Genomic DNA, 19,673 nt, shown 5'->3' on the forward strand with positions numbered 1-19,673 from the left:
ACATATAAAAATGAGCTTCCCTACAATCTCCAACCCTAACTCCCTTCTCTCCAGAAGCACAGTCAGCCCCACAGTTCTAGTTCTTAATTCTCCATGTGACAAGGTGCATAGCAGACAGGATCCTCTTCACACCTCTTTAAAGAAATCAGACCCAGGACCATGGACCATGATGCTGTCAGTTCTTACAACGGCTCTTTCTGTTTGGAGACTGGGGACACTCAAGGTCTTCCCTGGTAGCTCAGAGGGTAAAGAATCTGCCTGCAGTGCAAGAGACTGAGTTCCATCCCTGGGTCCAGAAGATCCCCTGGAGAAGGGAATGGCAACCCACTCCAGTATTATTGCCTGGAGAATTCCATGGTGGGAGGAGCCTGGCAGGCTCTAAGAGAATCTAAGAAGAGAAAGACAAATGGTAGTGTACTACAGATAGCTCATATTCTCTTGCTTATCTTTTTCAGGAATTTTGTGTTGTTAAATACAGTCATCATTAAAATTTAAATGATATAAACTTACTGTGAAACTAATTTTATTAACAACAATACTAACGGATATTCAAAACTCATCACTTCCTAATTATTATACTGCATTTTATTATAATCTGTGCTCTTTCTTGAGGTTATTTACATGTCTTAAATTTGTATGGTGGAAATAATAAAAAAAATCTGTTCCCAACTCTGCCTTCACTGACATCATGTTGGTAACATGAAACTGACCACCATGGGAGCAGTCCCACTACAGAAATCGGCAAACACTACACTGTGGCTTCAGTTTCACAGTGAGTCCATTACGAAGCTGGCATATCAGTTGGCTGACAGAGTGAGTGCCAAGGTCTAACAAGGATGATCTGACCCTACCTATTGTGAGGTCACTGAGGATGAAGCAGAGGACAGTGGTTACAAAATGAACATGGCACCCATGTATGGAAGGATTTCTAAACGTGCTGTGTCTATGGAGTGGATTCTAAATCATGATATTCGGGAATCCCCTCCACCTTCAAAGGGATCATTCCTGGTCTGATCAAAAAGTACTGGCAGGCATGACCTTTGCAAATGAGGACCAAGTCTCTCTTCACTTTTTCTGGTATAGAAGAAGCCTCCGATCTCTTCTACAAAATAATGGAAGGGTTTCCCACTATTAGATGATACTGTACATTTGCCCAACTAGGTGGTTTGTGTCTGGATCCAAAATAAATGGTATTTATATGAAAAATCTGATATTACTTGTACCCCTAGGATTGTGTAATGATTCATGTTTGTTATTGCATGGGGAAATGCCTTGTTAGTAAAAATTAAATGTGGTAGTAGGCATATCTCATAGGGACATTGACTATAAATTGCATTTATTACTAAGTTTCATATAGGCCAAATATTTGAAATATTCATATTGTCTTAGAAAAAACAGGTGTGATTAATGTTTTAAATGTTTGCATCTGATTCCAGAAACTATGTTGCAGAGTTATAATTCCCCCTCTATCTCTCAGATTTTGTGAGACTTAGAAATGATTATACATGTGACATTGGAAGGAGAATTTATGAAGTTGGTAGAAAGGTCCTACAACCTTTCTCAAGACCCCCCCCAAATCATGCTACCTTAAAGATACTCTAAGGATGGCTCAGATATTACAGTTAGTCAAATGCAGCGAATGAGTTAGTAAAATTAGGATATTAATGTTACTGGGAATTGGTTGATCCTCACTGATTAGTGAGTTAGTCATGAGAAAAACTGCCCTATCCATTGTATCCCAGGGGCTAGCCAAGGAAAGAAAACCATTTTACAAGCAAGAATAAAGGGAATTAAGTACAGAGAATTGGTTATACCAGTCATGGAAGAGCCATGAGACCAAATAAGGGATGTGTGCAATCCACAGATTATCACCAACAGAAGACTACTCTTCTCTTAGGCTGGAGGTCAAAGGAAACACGTGATATCACCAAGAGTCAAGACAGCATCTATGGTCACCTGGCTGACAGGCTTTTTAGGACCTGGAGTCAAAGAGTTGAAGACATTCCTGCCAGAGATGCCAGCAAGATCAAGATAGAGAAAAAGACTCTGGTTTCTCCCTTCCTCCTGCTCCTCAACTACATATCAAGGATTCTCATTAAATCTAATCATGTGAACAGTAGGTCCTAGTATATGTAGCTTCTAGGGGTCAGCAGAGCAAGAAAGGGAGAGGGAATACATCTGAGGGGAAACAGGTACAGGAATAATAAATCTAGCAAATCCAAAATATGTATCTATATCTAGATGGATAGACAGATAAACACAGACTCCCCCCAACATCCATTAATGCTATGACAAGGTAAAGAAAAATAGGGGTTTTTTCCCCTTACCCAGGTATATTATCTAAAGGAGCACTTAATTAGTTACTGAATTAGAACTTGGTACATTCAACTGCTATTCAGCGTCCTAAACGAGCACAAGATTGGCCAAATGTCATGAGAGTCTATTACTGATCCAAGAGACTCTTTTTTTCCCATTATTCCAAAGCTCTCTATCTGTTCTCAAACTGTGAGAGGTACTATAAAACAGAAAATGAGATTGATCTGACAGTTAACCCACTCTTTTCACCTTGCCTTCTTTTAAATATGCTGAGAAAAGTAAAATGGTCAAAAGGAAAGGAGGAGGAGAGGCACAAGTATGCTCACAAACTAGGTGATGGATGGCTGAGAGCTGACTTTCTCAAGTGCTTTTATTGTCCCACGTGCTTACCCCTGCATCCCAGGAGACAGCTTGATGTAACATGCCAGTATTAGTGTCACTTCCTTGCCATATCCTCTCTTCACCATCACAAAGATAAGAGTCCATCAGAAAACACATGTTTCCTAGGGTTACTTCTGTTTTACGCAGATCCTCTTTATGAAGCTATTCTTAGAGTCCTCTTCAGTATCATAAGCTTCAACTAAGAAAACTACCTTTCCTTCCTTTCTGAACATTGTTTCATGAGGAATGAATCCTGTTACTTACAAAGATAGGCAGAGGTCTCTCAAAGCAGAAAAGTCATCTCTTTTGCTTGCTTTCCACGTGCCATCTAGGTACTACAGTTAAGAACTTCAAGCACACAAATTTGTTCTAGAGAACTGGCAACTCAAAAATACAAATAAGCTTTATAGTATTCAAGTAACCCTTAAACTTTTTGAAAAATAACCTTGCTTTAAAAGTCAGAGTGCAAAAAACTCAAAAGAGTTGGCACGTCCCTCCAAAAGATTCTCTAACGTTTAGCAAAACTGAATTCACACTAAATCTGTTTATGAGTAAAAGACAAGTCAACTTTAAAACCAATCATAGATGACAATGTTTCTTTTCAATGTGTCTGCTTTGGAGCCATATTTCTGCTAAACACTCAAAAATTTCTTCTTGAGTATTTAGTGATATATTAGAACCAGAAATAAGGGATGTTAGTGCTAGAAGGCAGTCAACGGTCTGTAATTTAATTCACATATTCCTTCTGCACCAGACTCTGTAAGATCATTGAGTCAGCTTAAGAACTTTGAAGCTGTAGAGTCCAGGGCAGGCCATTACAGTATGCCGATATCACTGTCCTCCTGCTCTGACGTTCTCCACTGAGTGACAGGGGAAGGAGAAGGAAGCGCAGTCACCATCAACTGAGAGTGATGAGACTGGAATATTAAAATTCAGGGTTATCTGAGCTGACTGAATTGGCTGGCAGAATGTTCTCCAGTTAAAGGTGGGGAAAGGTTAATTCTGCACATGACACCACTACTGCATTTATACAAGTCTCCTAGGACAACTGTTTGCCTTGAATTGTTTTCTTCCTTTATTTCAGTCAGACAGTTGTGTTGACTGATTTTTCTTTTTGATGTATGAAATGACTGTTTGACTGAATTTACCATTTGATTTCTACTAACGCACTGTAAAAACAATAGTCAACTTAGACTGGCAGGTATGAAAAATTCTACCGCAGAACCAGACAGAAATATTGCGTTCTATAGGTACATATGTCATATGCCCTGGGTTTTGGAAAATTGTTCCAATCTCAACTATTTTGCCCCATGTTTCAACAGAGTGGGGCCACTGATTTAATAGTAAAAATACGATTTGTGAAGTTCATACAAAAATAATTTTGTGTGAACCTGAGAATCACATAATGGGATCAGAAAAGAACTATTATGAGAAATTTTACTGTTTCTTACTTATCAAGAGGTGTTTCTAGGTCAAACTTTTCAGTCTTCTTCTAGAAGATGTTTAGGAACAAAAGGTTTGAATATATTCATAGCAAATCCTTATTTATAGTTTTCTTTTCCCAATAATTATAGTTACTAAGATAGGACATGGAAAATGGCCTATCTCATGATTCTAAGCTCCTATTGAACATTTGGGAATTGGTAACATGAGTAGGAAAGTGAAGCAACTTTTGAGATTGTTACTGAGTAATGCTGATTTTATAATGAGTGCTTCCTTACATATCTGACTAATTTATCATGGTGCAGATGGCTGATTCCCATGCTTAGAAATGACAAAGGTCTTAAGAAATTCTCCATATTCCATTCATCAATCTGTGTCTTCTTCAAAGCAAAATTAATCCCTTGACTATTAACATATTAGCTTAATTATAATTTTTAATTTTAAAATTAACTGTGAGAATCGGAATTTCTGGTAGGAAAAAGTGATGGAAGATGGGACAAAATAAAATAAATCAAAGAATTCATAGAAAGCTAAAACAGAATTTTTCAATAGTAGGTAAGGACTTCTGCTTCCAACTATATCAGTTTGCCTTAGGAAACCATACTAGAAAGGTCAGATAAATCATAAGCTACATTTGACTGTGAGCATTATAAAGCTAATGAGGTAGCCATGACATAGAAAAATAAAATAGAAAAGAAACTCACAGAAGTAAGAATAGTATTCTGCACATGTTTTATCTAATCCAGTCATTTAGAAACTATTGATGAAAATCAAAAGCATGAGAAACCAAATATGGCTCCTAACAGGCAGAAAAGCCAGTAGATCTTAGGACAATATTGGAGGACTGAGGAGAGAGCAGGGTTGGACTTTAGAAATAACAAGGCAGCTAGAATTTTAAGGATCAAAATCCCAGAGATGGGAAAGATTCAGAGACTCGAGCTCAATTCAGCAACAGTGGTCCCTTGACGTTATCACATTTTCCACGTAGGTAGACAAGGCAAGATGTTAAGAAGTCAAACAAAAGCTAACTGAAGTCAAAGCAAAGACTCAGGAGTCTTGTAATGCTGAGGAGATAAAACTGAGGTTCAGAACCCACCAAAGAATAGTGGCCCGGTGGAAAGCTAATGATATGAATTAGGACACTGGAGGTTTCTATATGTATCTGTGTCCATGTGAATGTGTGTTCGGAAGGTTGATGAAACAGCTACCTTGATGGAAACATCTATAAAGAAGGAAAATGAGTATGAAGCTTGTGCAATGACTGAAGATCAATAAGCTGATCTTTCCTTCTGCTCCTTACCTGGGAATAGGAAATTCTCTCTTGAAAAAAGGACAGTTGACCGTTCAACAATACAAGACTTAGAGACACCGACTCCCTATGCAGTCAAAAATTCACATTTCACTTTATAGGCGGCCCTTCCTATCTATGGTTCTGCATCTGAGGATTCAACCAACCACGATCATGCAGTGCTGCAGTTGTTGGGAAAAAATCCATATATAAGTGGATCTGTGCAATCTAAATCCAGGTTGTTCAAAGGTCAACTGGAATGTCATTATGATTCTCTACAACTTGTCATATCCCAAGTCTGGTGTCCATCAAAGAACCACCAAGACTCCCAAGAAAAGGAGAATTAGAATAAAAAACAGAATCAGGATCATGGATGACCTAGATATTAAAGTTCAAATATATTTTGATAAATATTACCAAGTTCAGGAAAATAGATGACAAGGTAGAGAATTTAACTAGACAACTAGAAACTGATTAAAGTTGAACTGACAGAATTCAAAATTAAACTCAGTAGTGGACCGAACACAGGTGAAGAAAGATAAATGAACTGGAAGATAGAGTAGCAGTAAAAATATTAAGACTAAACGTGGAAAACAAAAAGGATAAAAAAGTACAGAAAAGAGCATTTGAAACATATGGGCCACAGTAAACATTTTCATCATATGTTTACATTGGAGTCCAAAGGGAAAAGAAGAGAGAGATTCGGGCGAGAACAATATTTAGAAATAATAGCTGAGAGTTCTCAAAAACTAAAAAGAATATATCAAGCCATAAATTCAACAAGCACTAAAAAACGCAACAAGAGTAAATATAAAGAAACCATATCTAACACCACCAGAGTACAATTTACAAATAGCAAAGAAACACAGAACACCTTAGAAGTAACCAGAGGAAAAACAACAGTTGACCTTTCAACAATGCATGAGATTAAGATTACTGCTTACTTCTCAACAAAAATGATTAACACTAGAAAATAATGGAAAGTGCTAAAGAAAATAACTGCTCACTGAGAATTCTAGAGGCAGAGAAAATGTTGTTTGGAAGATGAAATAAGGAAATCTGCAAACAAACAAAATTTAGAGAATATGTTCTCATCAGAACCAACTGAAAGGGAGACACGCAGGCAGAAGGAAAATTATCATAGAGGAAAATAAGGACTTGACAAAGGAATTAAATAGAACAGAAAGGAAGCGTAAGTGAATAAATCTGAATAAAATCTAACTGCACATAAGAGTAATAATGAAATATATAAAAATTAGAATGCACTAAAACAAGAGGAAGAGGAAAAAGTAATAAAATAAATTTAAGGTCTCAGCACTGCTTGAGAAGCAGTAAAAGAGCTAATAAGTCACGGTGCATGTGTAATTGCTACCTATATAAGCATTGTGAGCTAATAAAGGGAAAATGGAGTTTGATGAATTTAAAAGGAAGAGCCAGAGGAACACAAAAAGGAAGGACAAGCAGAAAACAAGGAGTAAAAGGTCTATAATAAGATACGTTAACTGTAAATAGTCACATTAAAGGGCAGCGATTTTTTGAAACAAACAAAAATCTTAATTCTATGCCCCTTACAAGACACCATAGTCAGACTGCAAGTTAAAGGAAGCAAAAATTATGTCATAAAAACAATGAGCAAAACTGAAAAAAAAATAATGGGAGATTTGAAAGCAAAAAGTATCACTGGAGATAAGACTGGATAATAAAACCAACCATTACTTTACAAGGAACATGTCATAAAACTAAACTTCGAGGCAATATATGAAGGGAAATTCTGAAAACTAACTAGAAATAAAATCTAAATTACCTAGATCAATAATTCAGAACAACAACAAATCAGTAAACCACAGAAGATCTGAATACCATTGTTAAAGTCTTTGGCCTATACACCCCGAGGAAACCAGAATTGAAAGAGACATATGTACCCCAACATTCACTGCAGCACTATTTACAAAGCTAGACAAGGAAGCAACCTAGATGTCCACCTGCAGATGAATGGATAAGAAAGTTGTGCTATATGCACACAATGAAATATTACTCAGCTATAAAAAGGAATGCATCTGAGTCAGTTCTAATGAGGTGGATGAACCTGGAGCCTATTATACAGAGTGAAGTAAGCCAGAAATAGAAAGACAAATACTCTATATTAATGCATATATAGAGAACTTAGAAAGGTGGTACCAACAATCCTACATGCATGGCAGCAAAGATGACACAGATGTAAAGAACAGACTTTTGGACTCAGGGGGAAAAGATGAGAGTGGGATGATTTGAGAGAAGAGCATTGAAACATGTACATTACCATATGTAAAATAGATGACCTGTGCAAATTTGATGCATGAACCAGGGCACCTAAAGTCAGTGCTCTGAGAAAACCCAGAGGAATACAGTGGGGTGGGAAATGGGAGAGGAGGTTCAGAATTGGGGGGGACACATGTATACCTGTGGCCATTTCATGTTGATCTATGGCAAAAACCATCACAATATCCTTAATGTAACTATATCCAATTAAAATAAATTAATTGAAAAAAATCTTTGGCCTACATTTGCATAAAACACTGCATTAACAAGAATGAAATGCACATTTACATACAAATTTTGAGGTGTACATGGCACATTTTTAAGTTGACTGAATGCTGGGTATAAAACAAGACTCAGAATAATCAAGAAATTTAAAAATGTATAACCAATATTTTATCAAATATTTGGACATTAAAAACACACTTCTGGATTTCCATGGTGGTCCAGTGACTAAGACTCCATACTTCCAATGCAGGGAGCCTGAATTCCATCTCTAGTCAGGGAACTGGTTCCCACAAACAAAGAGTTTTCATGCCACAACTAAACGACCTTGCATGCTACAATGAAGACTGAAGACCCTGAAAGCCACAACTAAGACCAGGTGCAGCTGAATAAACAAATTAAATTAAACAAAAAAAACCAAAACATACTTCTGATAAATATGTATGTCAAAGATAAAGTCATAATAGGAATTAGAATTTTATTAATTGAATGATAATGAAACACTGACCTAGAGCCAGACATCCTGGAATATGAAATCAGGTGGGCCTTAGTAAGCATCACTACGAACAAGGCTAGTGGAGGTGATGGAATTCAAGTTGAGCTATTTCAAATCCTGAAAGACGATGCTGTAAAAGTGCTGCACTCAATATGTCAGCAAATTTGGAAAACTCAGCAGTGGCCACAGGACTGGAAAAGGTCAGTTTTCATTCCAATCCCAAAGAATGCTCAAACTACCGCACAATTGCACTCATCTCACACACTAGTAAAGTAATGCTCAAAGTTCTCCAAACCAGGCTTCAGCAATACCTGATCCGTGAACTTCCAGATGTTCAAGCTGGTTTTAGAAAAGGCAGAGGAACCAGAGATCAAATTGCCAACATCCGCTGGATCATCGAAAAAGCAAGAGAGGTCCAGAAAAGCATCTATTTCTGCTTTATTGACTATGCCAAAGCCTTTGACTGTGTGGATCACAATAAACTGTGGAAAATTCTGAAGGAGATAGGAATACCAGACTACCTGACCTGCCTCTTGAGAAACCTGTATGCAGGTCAGGAAGCAACAGTTACAATTGAACATGTAACAACAGACTGGTTCCAGAATTAGGAAAAGGAGTACGTCAAGGTTGTTTATTGTCACCCTGCTCATTTAACTTACATGCAGTGTACATCATGAGAAACGCTGGGCTGGAGAAAGCACAAGCTGGAATCAAGACGGCCTGGAGAAATATCAATAACCTCAGATATGCAGATGACACCACCCTTACGGCAGAAAGTGAAAAAGAACTAAAGAGCCTCTTGATAAAAGTGAAAGAGGAGAGTGAAAAAGTTGGCTTAAAGCTCAACATTCAGAAAACGAAGATCACGGCATCTGGTCCCATCACTTCATGGCAAATAGATGGGGAAACAGTGGAAACAGTGGCTGACTTTATTTTTCTGGGCTCCAAAATCACTGCAGGTGGTGACTGCAGCCATGAAATTAAAAGACACTTACTCCTTGGAAGGAAAGTTATGGCCAACCCAGGCAGCGTATTAAAAAGTAGAGACATTACTTTGGCCACAAAGGTCCGTCTAGTCAAGGTTATGGTTTTTCCAGTGGTCATGTATGGAAGGGAGACTTGGACTAGAAAGTTGAGCACCAAAGAATTGATGCTTTGGAACTGTGGTGTTGGAGAGGACTCTTGAGAGTCCCTTGGACTGCAAGGAGCTCCAACCAGTCCATCCTAAACGACATCAGTCCTGGGTGTTCATTGGAAGGACTGATGTTGAAGCTGAAACTCCAATACTTTGGCCACCTGATGTGAAGAACTGACTCATTTGAAAAGACCCTGATGCTGGGAAAGATTGAGGGCAGGAGGAGAAGGGGACGATGGAGGATGAGACAGTTGGATGGCATCACCAACACAACAGATATGGGTTGGGGTGGACTCTGGGAGTTGGTGATGGACAGGGAGGCCTTGCATGCTGCAGTTCATTGGGTCGCAAAGAGTCAGATATGACTGAGCATCTGAACTGAACTGAATGAAAATATACTGTAGCAAAACCTGTGGGCTGCAGATAAAGCTGTGGTCACACAGACGCTTAAGTATTAGAATTATATAATATATGTAATCATATACGTGTGTGTGTGTTGTGTAAATGGAAAAAGAATAAAGCTTCCAAAAGATACCCTATTACCTTGAGGTAGACAACTACTGAACTATACCTAATAGTGGAGGCAGGGCAGACTTCAGAACTTCAGGAGACCAGCAGAAGGCAGCATTTGGAAACAGGAGGAGCTTCCAAATTAGGCAGTTTGAGAGCACAGTGAACGCCAATGTCAGAAGCAGTCTCCAGGAAAAAGCATTTAATGTATAAAGTGGTGGAGAAACTAAAATACATTTAAGATTTGACACTCTAATTCCTTTTAAGGATGATTTATGTTTCTAGGGAAAAAATAAGAAGTACTTGATGTAGAAGGTGAATAACTTTATAATTTCCAGGAGAATCTTGGTACCAGGATGACACAATGAAGAACTTGGGAGTCCCCTGACTAATCTACCAGCGAGAAAATGAAAACAGAGATGAGAGAGAGAAATAGAAAGACATATTTGTGCAATTGGGCACTGCTGCACTTTAAAGTCTAGGTATGCACTCCAAATCATAAACAAATGCCACCATGTTCAGAGCTAACCCTGAGACAGTGATTAGTGTCTAAGAGATTAATTAGGGACAACTCTTGGCATCAACAATGTATGGAAGAAAAGGACATCAGATTGGGCAAAGGTAGAAGTAAAGTTGTGTTGCAGCCTCAGGAAACCTCAGGTGACCCTTTGGGGGAGAGTTCGTAAAATGAGATGACCCCTTCAGGGGGATGTCCCAATTCAGGAGGATGTCTTAACTTTTATATTCTTACACCTGTCATTGGATGAAGGGCATTGTACGAAGGGGTGACGTGACCCTGGGCTAAGTGGCTCCCTTTAGCTGAGATTGGCTGTCTGCAGCATTTCCAGGGCTGGGGCAAAAGCTCTAGAATCTGAAAATTGTTCAACTTTCCTTGTCTGGGTTGCCAAAGTGAAAAATACAGGCAGGGTATATTACAAATAGTTCTTTAGCCTGGAGAAGAGGTCTTGAAGCTGTGAGCCACTCACTGGGAAGCAGCAGGACATGAAGGATTCTTGAACAGATCGGAAGCTACTGGAAGGCCTTTCAGGAGTTCAATCCCATAATAAATACTGTACCTTCAGTGTAACTTTGCCCTCTCTGCCAGTCTTCCTCAGTTCCCATGTGGGCCCTTTTGGACTTGAACTTGGTGTTCCCAGAACTTGAGCTGGAGACTTCCATGAAGTCTGCTTTCCATCTACTGGCTCAGGTTTCTTGCCCTCTCTGCTCCAGGCGAGTCTCTTCAAACTGCCTTTTCCATTTCTGGCAATAATACCCCTCTCTAGACCTAACTAATGCTTTTCTGGGGCAAAAGGAAGAGAATTAATTAGGGTAACTTTTATTTCTAGGAGGGAAGTTACCATATTCCTTCAGAGTATTCATCTCCTTGATTATTTAACTTTTACTCTAGATTACTCATGGGTATTTCTGCTCCCCTACCTTCAACCCAAGGAGGTTTTAGAACATTGTCCTCTCTCAGCATCAAGTCTCTCTCCATCCTCCCTCTCTCTCTCTAAGACCCACCTTTATCCACACACTCACAGGCTTTCTGGACCTCCGAGGAAGATAAGCACTTCACAGAATCTCTGCTACAGGACCAAACATATTGAAATGACTTTTTATGAAGATATTGAAGCAACAGAAAAAGAATACATGAGGATTGTTTCTCCTGAGGGTTCAATTATTTAGAGGGCCTTTATCAAACTTCGATTGATAAATCTAACCTTTCCTTTCTTGACTACAGTTGATCACACTGTGATGAAAACAAGGTAGAAAATGGAAAAATAATATTTGGATTTTAATGAAATAATAAAAATGCAGGGCCTATCTTTGACTTTTGCCAAGTGAGAAAAGAGTTCACATTTCGACTATGTGGTGGCAGGAGTCCCTTTTAAAACAGGGCCAGTCTGCATGATGCATTGAAAAATCAATCTTTTCAAATATAGCCATAACCCCTCAAGATTGTTTCATTTCTTGGGGCCAGGCAAACCAAACTTCGGGTTTGGTTTGAGTGGTGCCCTGTATACTAAAGTGATAAACATAATCTGGAAGCACAGCACAGGCTAAAAATATGGAGCTGGCGGCTTTTGATTGAAATTGAAATATTTTTCTGCTTTTAATTCACTGCATAAAATTTTAACTGTCCACATTCAATCAGGTAGGTCGTCCTAATGATCATGAGCTTCAACCCTGCTAACAACTAAGCCTGCACTGTTAAACTCTACTTTATCTGTTCCAGAAACCTCCTGGGTTTCTTTAATGCCTCTGTTATTACTTCCTTAGCATCATTCTGCGTTTCTTTAAAAACACAGCTGTGTGACCTCTGGAAGTTTTATTACTTCCTTGAGACTTGGTTGCCTCCTCTATGAATATCTGGGTATATATTTAGTATTGCTCAATAGAATTTTTTATGATAATGAAAATGTTTTGTATCTGTACTATCCAATGCAGTATTCACTAGCCACATGGAGCTAATAAACATCTTTAAAATATGGCAAATCCAACGGAGAAACTGCAGTTTTAATTTTAAAATTTGTTTAAATACAAATAACCTCATGTAGGTAGCATCTACTGACAGTATAAATCTATGTAAAATTTTAAGGATATTCTCCACTCTAAAACTCTACCATTCATTAGCTCAACCTAAATATTTTTGCCCTTTGACAAGCAGAAAATAATTTATGCCTCCCTTGAAATTATTTTTCAAGACCTTTGTCAGTTTGGGGACATCATATTCTTAAAATTGACTTTGCTTTGTGAAACTTTAACAATGTTGACGTTTCCTGCCCTTGGAAGCACCTCTGTTATTATGGGAAATGTTGTGGACGAACAAGGACCATTTCAAGAGATATGGAAAAAAAACTCCTTCTGGACTTAATTTCATGATGAGGATGCTCAGAATGTCAAAATGCTAAATTGCTTATAGTAAAAACCATTCTCACACTATTTTCTGCATGTAGCTGGAAAATGTTTAAAAGATTTTAAAATAACTGCACATCTATTTCTGAAGCTGATTTGGCTGTTCAAGGCTTACTAGAACTTTATCCATCTCACTATTTCACTCAGTAAACAAATGCAGTTGTTACATATGTGTCTGTGTTCCCTTCTAGATTATGTGTTTATGAAGTTAGAAACTAGATTTATGTCACAGCACTTATGTATAGCACAATATTCATTGCTAATTCAGATCGTATTTTAAGATGAGACAAAAGTTAACATTTTTAATGTAGTCATAAATATCTAGCAAACCAATCAGAAAATAAAAACAATTTTTTTAATTGGTCAAGAACAAAAAGAGAAATACTTCATGCAAAATCATATCTCTAATAACTACCACTGGAATTAGAACACACACACGCTAAAATTATTTTAAAATATCTTATCAAAGACTTTAAGGCTGTACCTAAAAAGATTATATCAGAAGTGAACATAATCATGTTGTCTGACCAGCGTGAATCACGCAAGGCATATTATATATAAAATAAACAATAAGAACCCACTGTATCGCACAGAGAACTTACTCAATACCTTGTAATAAACTGTAATGGAAAAGAATACACACACACACACACACACACACAAACTGAATTACTTACCTGTACAGCTGACATACAACACTGTAAATCAACGACACTTCAATTTCTTTAAATAAGTGTAAAAGGTAGTATAGCTTCATAAACTCACCTCTGGTACCCAAGGGACTACCTGAAACAACAGCAGCTACAACGTTCCTGGAGACAGGACATGGCCAGCAAACTGGGCTGTTACATTCAGTAATAGTCATACCTGTAAAAAAATATACAGGCTCATTAACACATAGAAATTCTTCATTTTTCTGGCAGTATTAGGCAATGAGGTATGCATATGAGAATTTTTTAAATGACAAATTTAAGAAGAGTATTTTAACCTTCACTCATTAATTTTTTCTAAAATTAAGAAATGTATTCATCAGTGTAGTTAATGTTTCCTTGATGACTTGGGGTCATCAGTTCAATCAACGTTTGCATGAATAATACAAATGGAAGCAAGACAAGCACTCACACTGAAACTGAAGATGACATAATGTTCTATCAACTGGAATAACTGATGAAGGAGGAAGAAAAAAAAGACAAAAATGAAAACAAACCATGATCAAGAAACAGTCACGTTCTGACTTCTTCTATTTAGTTTCAAAAAGTGAATTGAAAGTGCTCCGCTGTGTCCGACTCTTTGTGACCACATGGACTGTAGCCCACCAGGCTCCTCTGTCCATGGAATTCTCCAGGCCAGAATATTGGAGTGGGTAGTCGTTCCCTTCTCCAGGGGATCTTTCCAACCCAGGGATCGAACCCAGGACTTCTGCATTGCAGGTGGATTCTTTCCTGTCTCAACCACCAGGGAAGCCATTTCAAAAAGAGACCACAAATCCCAGTGGTATCTCCAACATTATTAGCCGTCTTTATCCCTTGTTTCCATTTTCCTTTCCTTTTTCTTCTACCCTAGAGGGGTTCCAGGAAATGTTTATAGCTGCTCTCAAGACAAATTCTAATACCTGCTTCTTCTCAAAATTTCACAATGTGTCCAGGAGATAAATAGTGTGGAGGTCAAATACAATTCACCACAGGGAGATCTGTGGTGAAAATAACATCAGAAACTAGCTCCTAAACATGCAAAGAGCAGAGTATGGTGTCAGGCACTAATTTCCTTCCAAATACCTCTCCATTTCTAAACGATGTCTTTATTTATTTACCAAGATCCCTTTTTATTGGTTCCCTCTTCCAGACTGCTTCACTTCACCTGTCCTCACATTAAAAATACATTCACACCCTTTTTGATTCCAGTTATTTGCTCATTAAGTAATCATAGGACTGTTGGAATTAAATACAGAGTAAAATTAAAAGACTGGAATCACTTGGGGGGTTTAAGCACTTCCACCAATGAATACTGGGTGTGGAATTCAAGAGGCTGCACTTGACTTGGCCTTGTCCAAGTTCTTTCTTAAGAAGTATGTAAGATAAACCTACACTCAGAGTTATTCAGATTGGACTGCTTTCTCAGGTGGACTAGAATTCACTGCTCATTCCACCCACTCTGAGGTCAGTGGCACTTTTCGGAGATGGGGAGGCCTCCTCTGCCCACTGCAGAGGCTCAGTTCCCCCTGGGCCCACTCTCTGTCTCAAATCCCACACAGGCCAGATGCCAGCCTTCCCAGAACATTAGTGGTCTCCTTTCAGTGTTTGAACTGCTCAGACTGAGTCCCCGTGGACTCTTTCTCAGCTTGAAACTTGATCTTCAACCCCTTTACCTGACCTGGATGGTCACCTTCCTACTCTAGGCTTCAGCTGCTTTAGCTGTAAAATGATATATCTGTTCTTAGTTCCATGGAGTCGCAAAGAGACCGACACAACTTAGCAACTGAACAATGACGACATGATATTCTTTATGATACCCTGTATCGCAGGACCTGTTTCTACGGCTCCTGATGCCAGCTTCTTTCACAATCATATCTTGTTCATCTCTGAAAGTGGAATCCAAATCAATCATTTCCAGGCAGCTTTCAAATCTAGAATCATTCCCTGAACTTTCAAAGCAGGTTCTCTTAATCCCTTTCTCCTAGGATGGCAGGCACTTCATACTCTGTCTTCTCTCCTGAGGATTCACAACTCCTCCAAGATCAAGATGCTGCTCAACCAATTCTCAGGTCACACTCTGCACAGCGCTTGGTGTATGGCAAACAGCCAATAAAGATTTGAAAACGAATTAAATCGAAATGAATGACTCACGGTTGCTGACAACTTTAATTGTTCTCCCTTCCTGGGGAGAACAGTTGGAAGAATCCCCAGTCTCTCTTGTGGCCACAGAAATGGACTGTGGCCAAAACAGCAGCAGAGAAACTGACCTGGATCCTTCCAGAGCTGGCTCATCAGAAACTTCCATATGCATTTCTCCATATTCTTGACCCCTTCTGCTGATGGATGCAGATGGGGATGAGGTCTAAGGGAAGGGAGACGGTATAGGATGGGAGGAGTCTGGGTTCCTCAATGACCATCTGAAGGAGTGCAGTCTCCGCAAAGTGAATACCCACCCAGGGCTGTGATGTGGGAACCATAGTGCTGTGCTGCTGAAATTTGGGGAGTTGTGTGGTAATTTAGCATAAATCATTATACGCACAATTATGCTAATTATACGATCAACTTAAATGGCCCTCAATCTAGTACATTTAAAATGACAGACACCAATTTGTGTTATTGACAGTTTTACCCTCCAATTTAACCCTGCTCTTCTGAATCAGTCATTTGACCTCAGAGAATATCAATTCCTCAACAGATTGTACTCTGAGATTCATACACACTGCAATCAAAATTACAATATTTGAAAAATAATGTTGAGAAAGTACTTTCCAGAGAAAACTTCAGTAACTTTTAATTCCTTGATCCTGCTTTGAAAACACAGCATAGTAAACTACTTGCAGTTTATCCATATTTATTGCTAATTAACAAAGTATTTTACTTGGGATTAATTTTTAACAAATAAATAGCAGGTTTCTTGTCCACATCACAGCTGAATGACTAAATTCTCTCTCTGGAAGATTTCTTGACTGACCTTTATTTGTACTCAGTCAACTGATCTGGGTCAAATACCAGATATTAAAAATCTTCAGCATGTTCTTTTTCTTTCATTACTTTTCATCCAATAAGCATTTGACCACGTGGATTTTTCTCTGGTCTGGAGTATTTTTACTAACAAGCTACATGATGTTGCAAAAGACCTCAAGGCCCAAATGCTGGTATCTAATGAGTCTGTTCCTTTGAAGAGAGTGATTTACTTTTGCTCCAACTTTTGGAAAACTTGCCCCAAAAAGCTCCACCACCCTCCTATTCTGCCCACTTCATCCATTAGAGAAGACGATTTTCTCAGTGTTACTTCCAAGGTACAGGCAGATGAACGCTTATACAACGGATTCAGTTACCTGCCTGGGAACTGAAAGGACCTTTCCCATTCAAATATCCTGGTTAGGAACCACGTTTTTAATTTCTCTGGGAATTAAGAAACAGCAAGGAACGAGGGTACGTGGTTGATAAATGAACGTCAGTTCTTCTGAAAATCACTCTGTCTCCTCCCGTTCCTCTTGGTGTTCAAGGTAGGGAAAGAACCCTGGTCATCACCATGTGGTTATCGCTCTCCTTCTCTTCGAAGAGACAAGCCGTTTCATTGAGGACACTAATTCACCAAACTCAAAGCTCGAATTCCTTTTATGTACCCGATGCCTATCTTTATAGTATATGCCATTATCTTCAACAGTGAAATGATATGCTTTATTCCTCATTACAGAGACCAAAGTGCTATAGCAAAAGTCACTCCTGAGAGTTTTACGTGGAAATTGACTGACTCAAGAAAAAATTTCTGTAGAAAAAGACAACCCATCTCTGTGTTACAAAGCATTGTTCCTTGCATCAACCACCAGTGTTAACTACAATCTATTATGATTTGAAGCATGCTAAATAAGCAGATTGTACTAAAAAAGAAAAGCACATAAAAAACCCACAGAACAAAACCCAAACTATTCTCAATAAAAATATCCATTTGCTGGAGCCAATCTGAGATTTAACCAGGATTAGATACCTTAAACTGCAACACTGCATACCAGAACACCATGAAATAAACATTTCTCCTGATTTGGATACCATCTCTTCCTGATGCAAACTTTACCCTGACCCAAAGAAATCCAAAAATCCCAAAACCAGCCAACCAACAACAAAAAATAACCAAAGACCCAAAACCAAACAAAAAACCAAAGAAACCACGCCCATTACTATAACTAAAATTCTTAAATATTTGAGCGTCTATGGTAACTGCTCAAAGAAGTATTTTTTAAATGCTCATTTAACTTAGGAGCTTCCCTAGTAGCTCAGTTGCTGAAGAATCTGCCTACAATGCCAGAGACTCGGCTTCGATTCCTGGGTTGGGAAGATCTCCTGGAGAAGCAAATGGCAACCCACTCAAGTATTCCTGCCTGGAGAATTCCACGGACAGAGGAGCCTGAAGGGCTACAGTCAGTCCATGGTGTCCCAAGAGTTGGGACATCACTTAGCGACAATACTGTCACCATTTAAGAGCAGTGCAGCTTCGCCAAAAGTCGCCAAAAGTCGTTAGGCAATCCTAACGGAATCAAGAAAAACTCTTCACCATACCCCAAAACATAAAAAGGCGGGAATAGTTTTATTTCAAACTTTGCTTAGATGTTTGTATGTCACAAACTGCCCTCCAAGACGCGCTCTTAGAGTCAGTGACCGTCAATAAAGCCTGAAAACGCTGAAAGTGAACGTTAATAACCTTTTGTAGCCTATCCTCCAGAAGGCTTTAGCAAAGAGCACGGAGTCCCATCTGAACACCCGCTGTTGGCGGCAGGCGAACAGGATCCCCGAGCTGTGCGCCCCCATCACCGGCGCGCATCCCGGGAGCAGAGACCTCTTCACACCTGCGGACCCAACGCGCCCGACGCGCACCCGCGGCACCGACTTCGGGCTCCTCGGAGGCACCTCCCCTTCCCGAACCCGCGAGCCCGCGGCGACCGGGTCCAGGCGGCGCCCACAGACCCAGAGGCCGCCCCCCGCGGTCGAGGGGCGCCGAGCAGGGAGGGCTGCGAGCGCGCGGGGCGCCCACAGTTCCACGACCGTCTTGGGCCCCAGCCCGGGGTCCCTCACCCTGCGGCCGGTGGCGGCGACCCCGGACCCGAGGACCCAGCGAGGCTCGCGCTCCCCGAGGCTGGAGGAGTCGGGGGCCGCTGGCCATTGGGCAGGCGGGGGCGCGCGGTGAGGGGCTGCGGATAGAGCTGCACTTACTCGTGTCTGTCCTGCTCCCCGGTCCGGGGCCTTTCGCAGTGGGGACCGACCCAGTCTCCACCTTCCCTTCCCTCAGGAGCGGTCCCGGGAGCTCTGGCGTCCCTGTGCCTCCGCCCACTCGCCTGTGGCCGCTCGCGCCTGCGCACTCGCACCCGCAGCCTCTCGCGCCTCCGCACTCGCTCCAGGCCCAGTGGGGGCAGGGAGGGGCGTTTGTCAGCCTCAGGACTCCTGGCTGGAAAATCCTGATTTTACATTTCCTTTTTTTTTTTTTTTTTTTTTAATTTTTATTTTTCAGTGGGTTTTGTCATACATTGATATGGATGAGCCATAGAGTTACACGAATTCCCCATCCCGGTCTCCCATCCCACCTCCCTCTCCACCCGATTCCTCTGGATCTTCCCAGCCCAACAGGCCCGAGCACTTGACTCATGCCTCCCACCTGGGCTGGTGGTCTGTTTCACCACAGATAATATACATGCTGTTCTTTCGAAACATCCCACCCTCCCCATCTCCCACAGAGTTCAAAAGTCTGTTCTGTACTTCTGCGTCTCTTCTTCTGCCCTGCATATAGGGCCATTGTTACCATCTTTCTAAATTCCGTATATATGTGTTAGTATGCTGTAATGTTCTTTATCTTTCTGGCTCACCTCACTCTGTATAATGGGCTCCAGTTTCATCCATCTCATTAGAACTGATTCAAATGAATTCTTTTTAACGACTGAGTAATATTCCATGGTGTATATGTACCACAGCTTCTTTCTCCAT

General features: G+C 40.0%; 1 protein-coding gene across 1 annotated transcript in view; it reads right to left on the minus strand.

Annotated features, from left to right (window-relative positions):
- Positions 1-19,673, minus strand: part of LOC136169322 (bifunctional methylenetetrahydrofolate dehydrogenase/cyclohydrolase, mitochondrial-like) — a 238,868-nt gene extending 219,195 nt beyond the window's left edge. The window contains exons 1-3 of the mRNA XM_065937108.1: positions 19,656-19,673; positions 18,909-19,140; positions 13,771-13,872 (exon numbers count right to left, since the gene is read on the minus strand). Coding sequence (XP_065793180.1) covers positions 13,771-13,872; positions 18,909-19,140; positions 19,656-19,673 — 352 coding nt within the window. The remainder of the gene's footprint in view (positions 1-13,770; positions 13,873-18,908; positions 19,141-19,655) is intronic.

This window comes from Muntiacus reevesi, chromosome 5, assembly GCF_963930625.1.
Source record: "Muntiacus reevesi chromosome 5, mMunRee1.1, whole genome shotgun sequence".
NCBI classification, from domain to species: domain Eukaryota; kingdom Metazoa; phylum Chordata; class Mammalia; order Artiodactyla; family Cervidae; genus Muntiacus; species Muntiacus reevesi.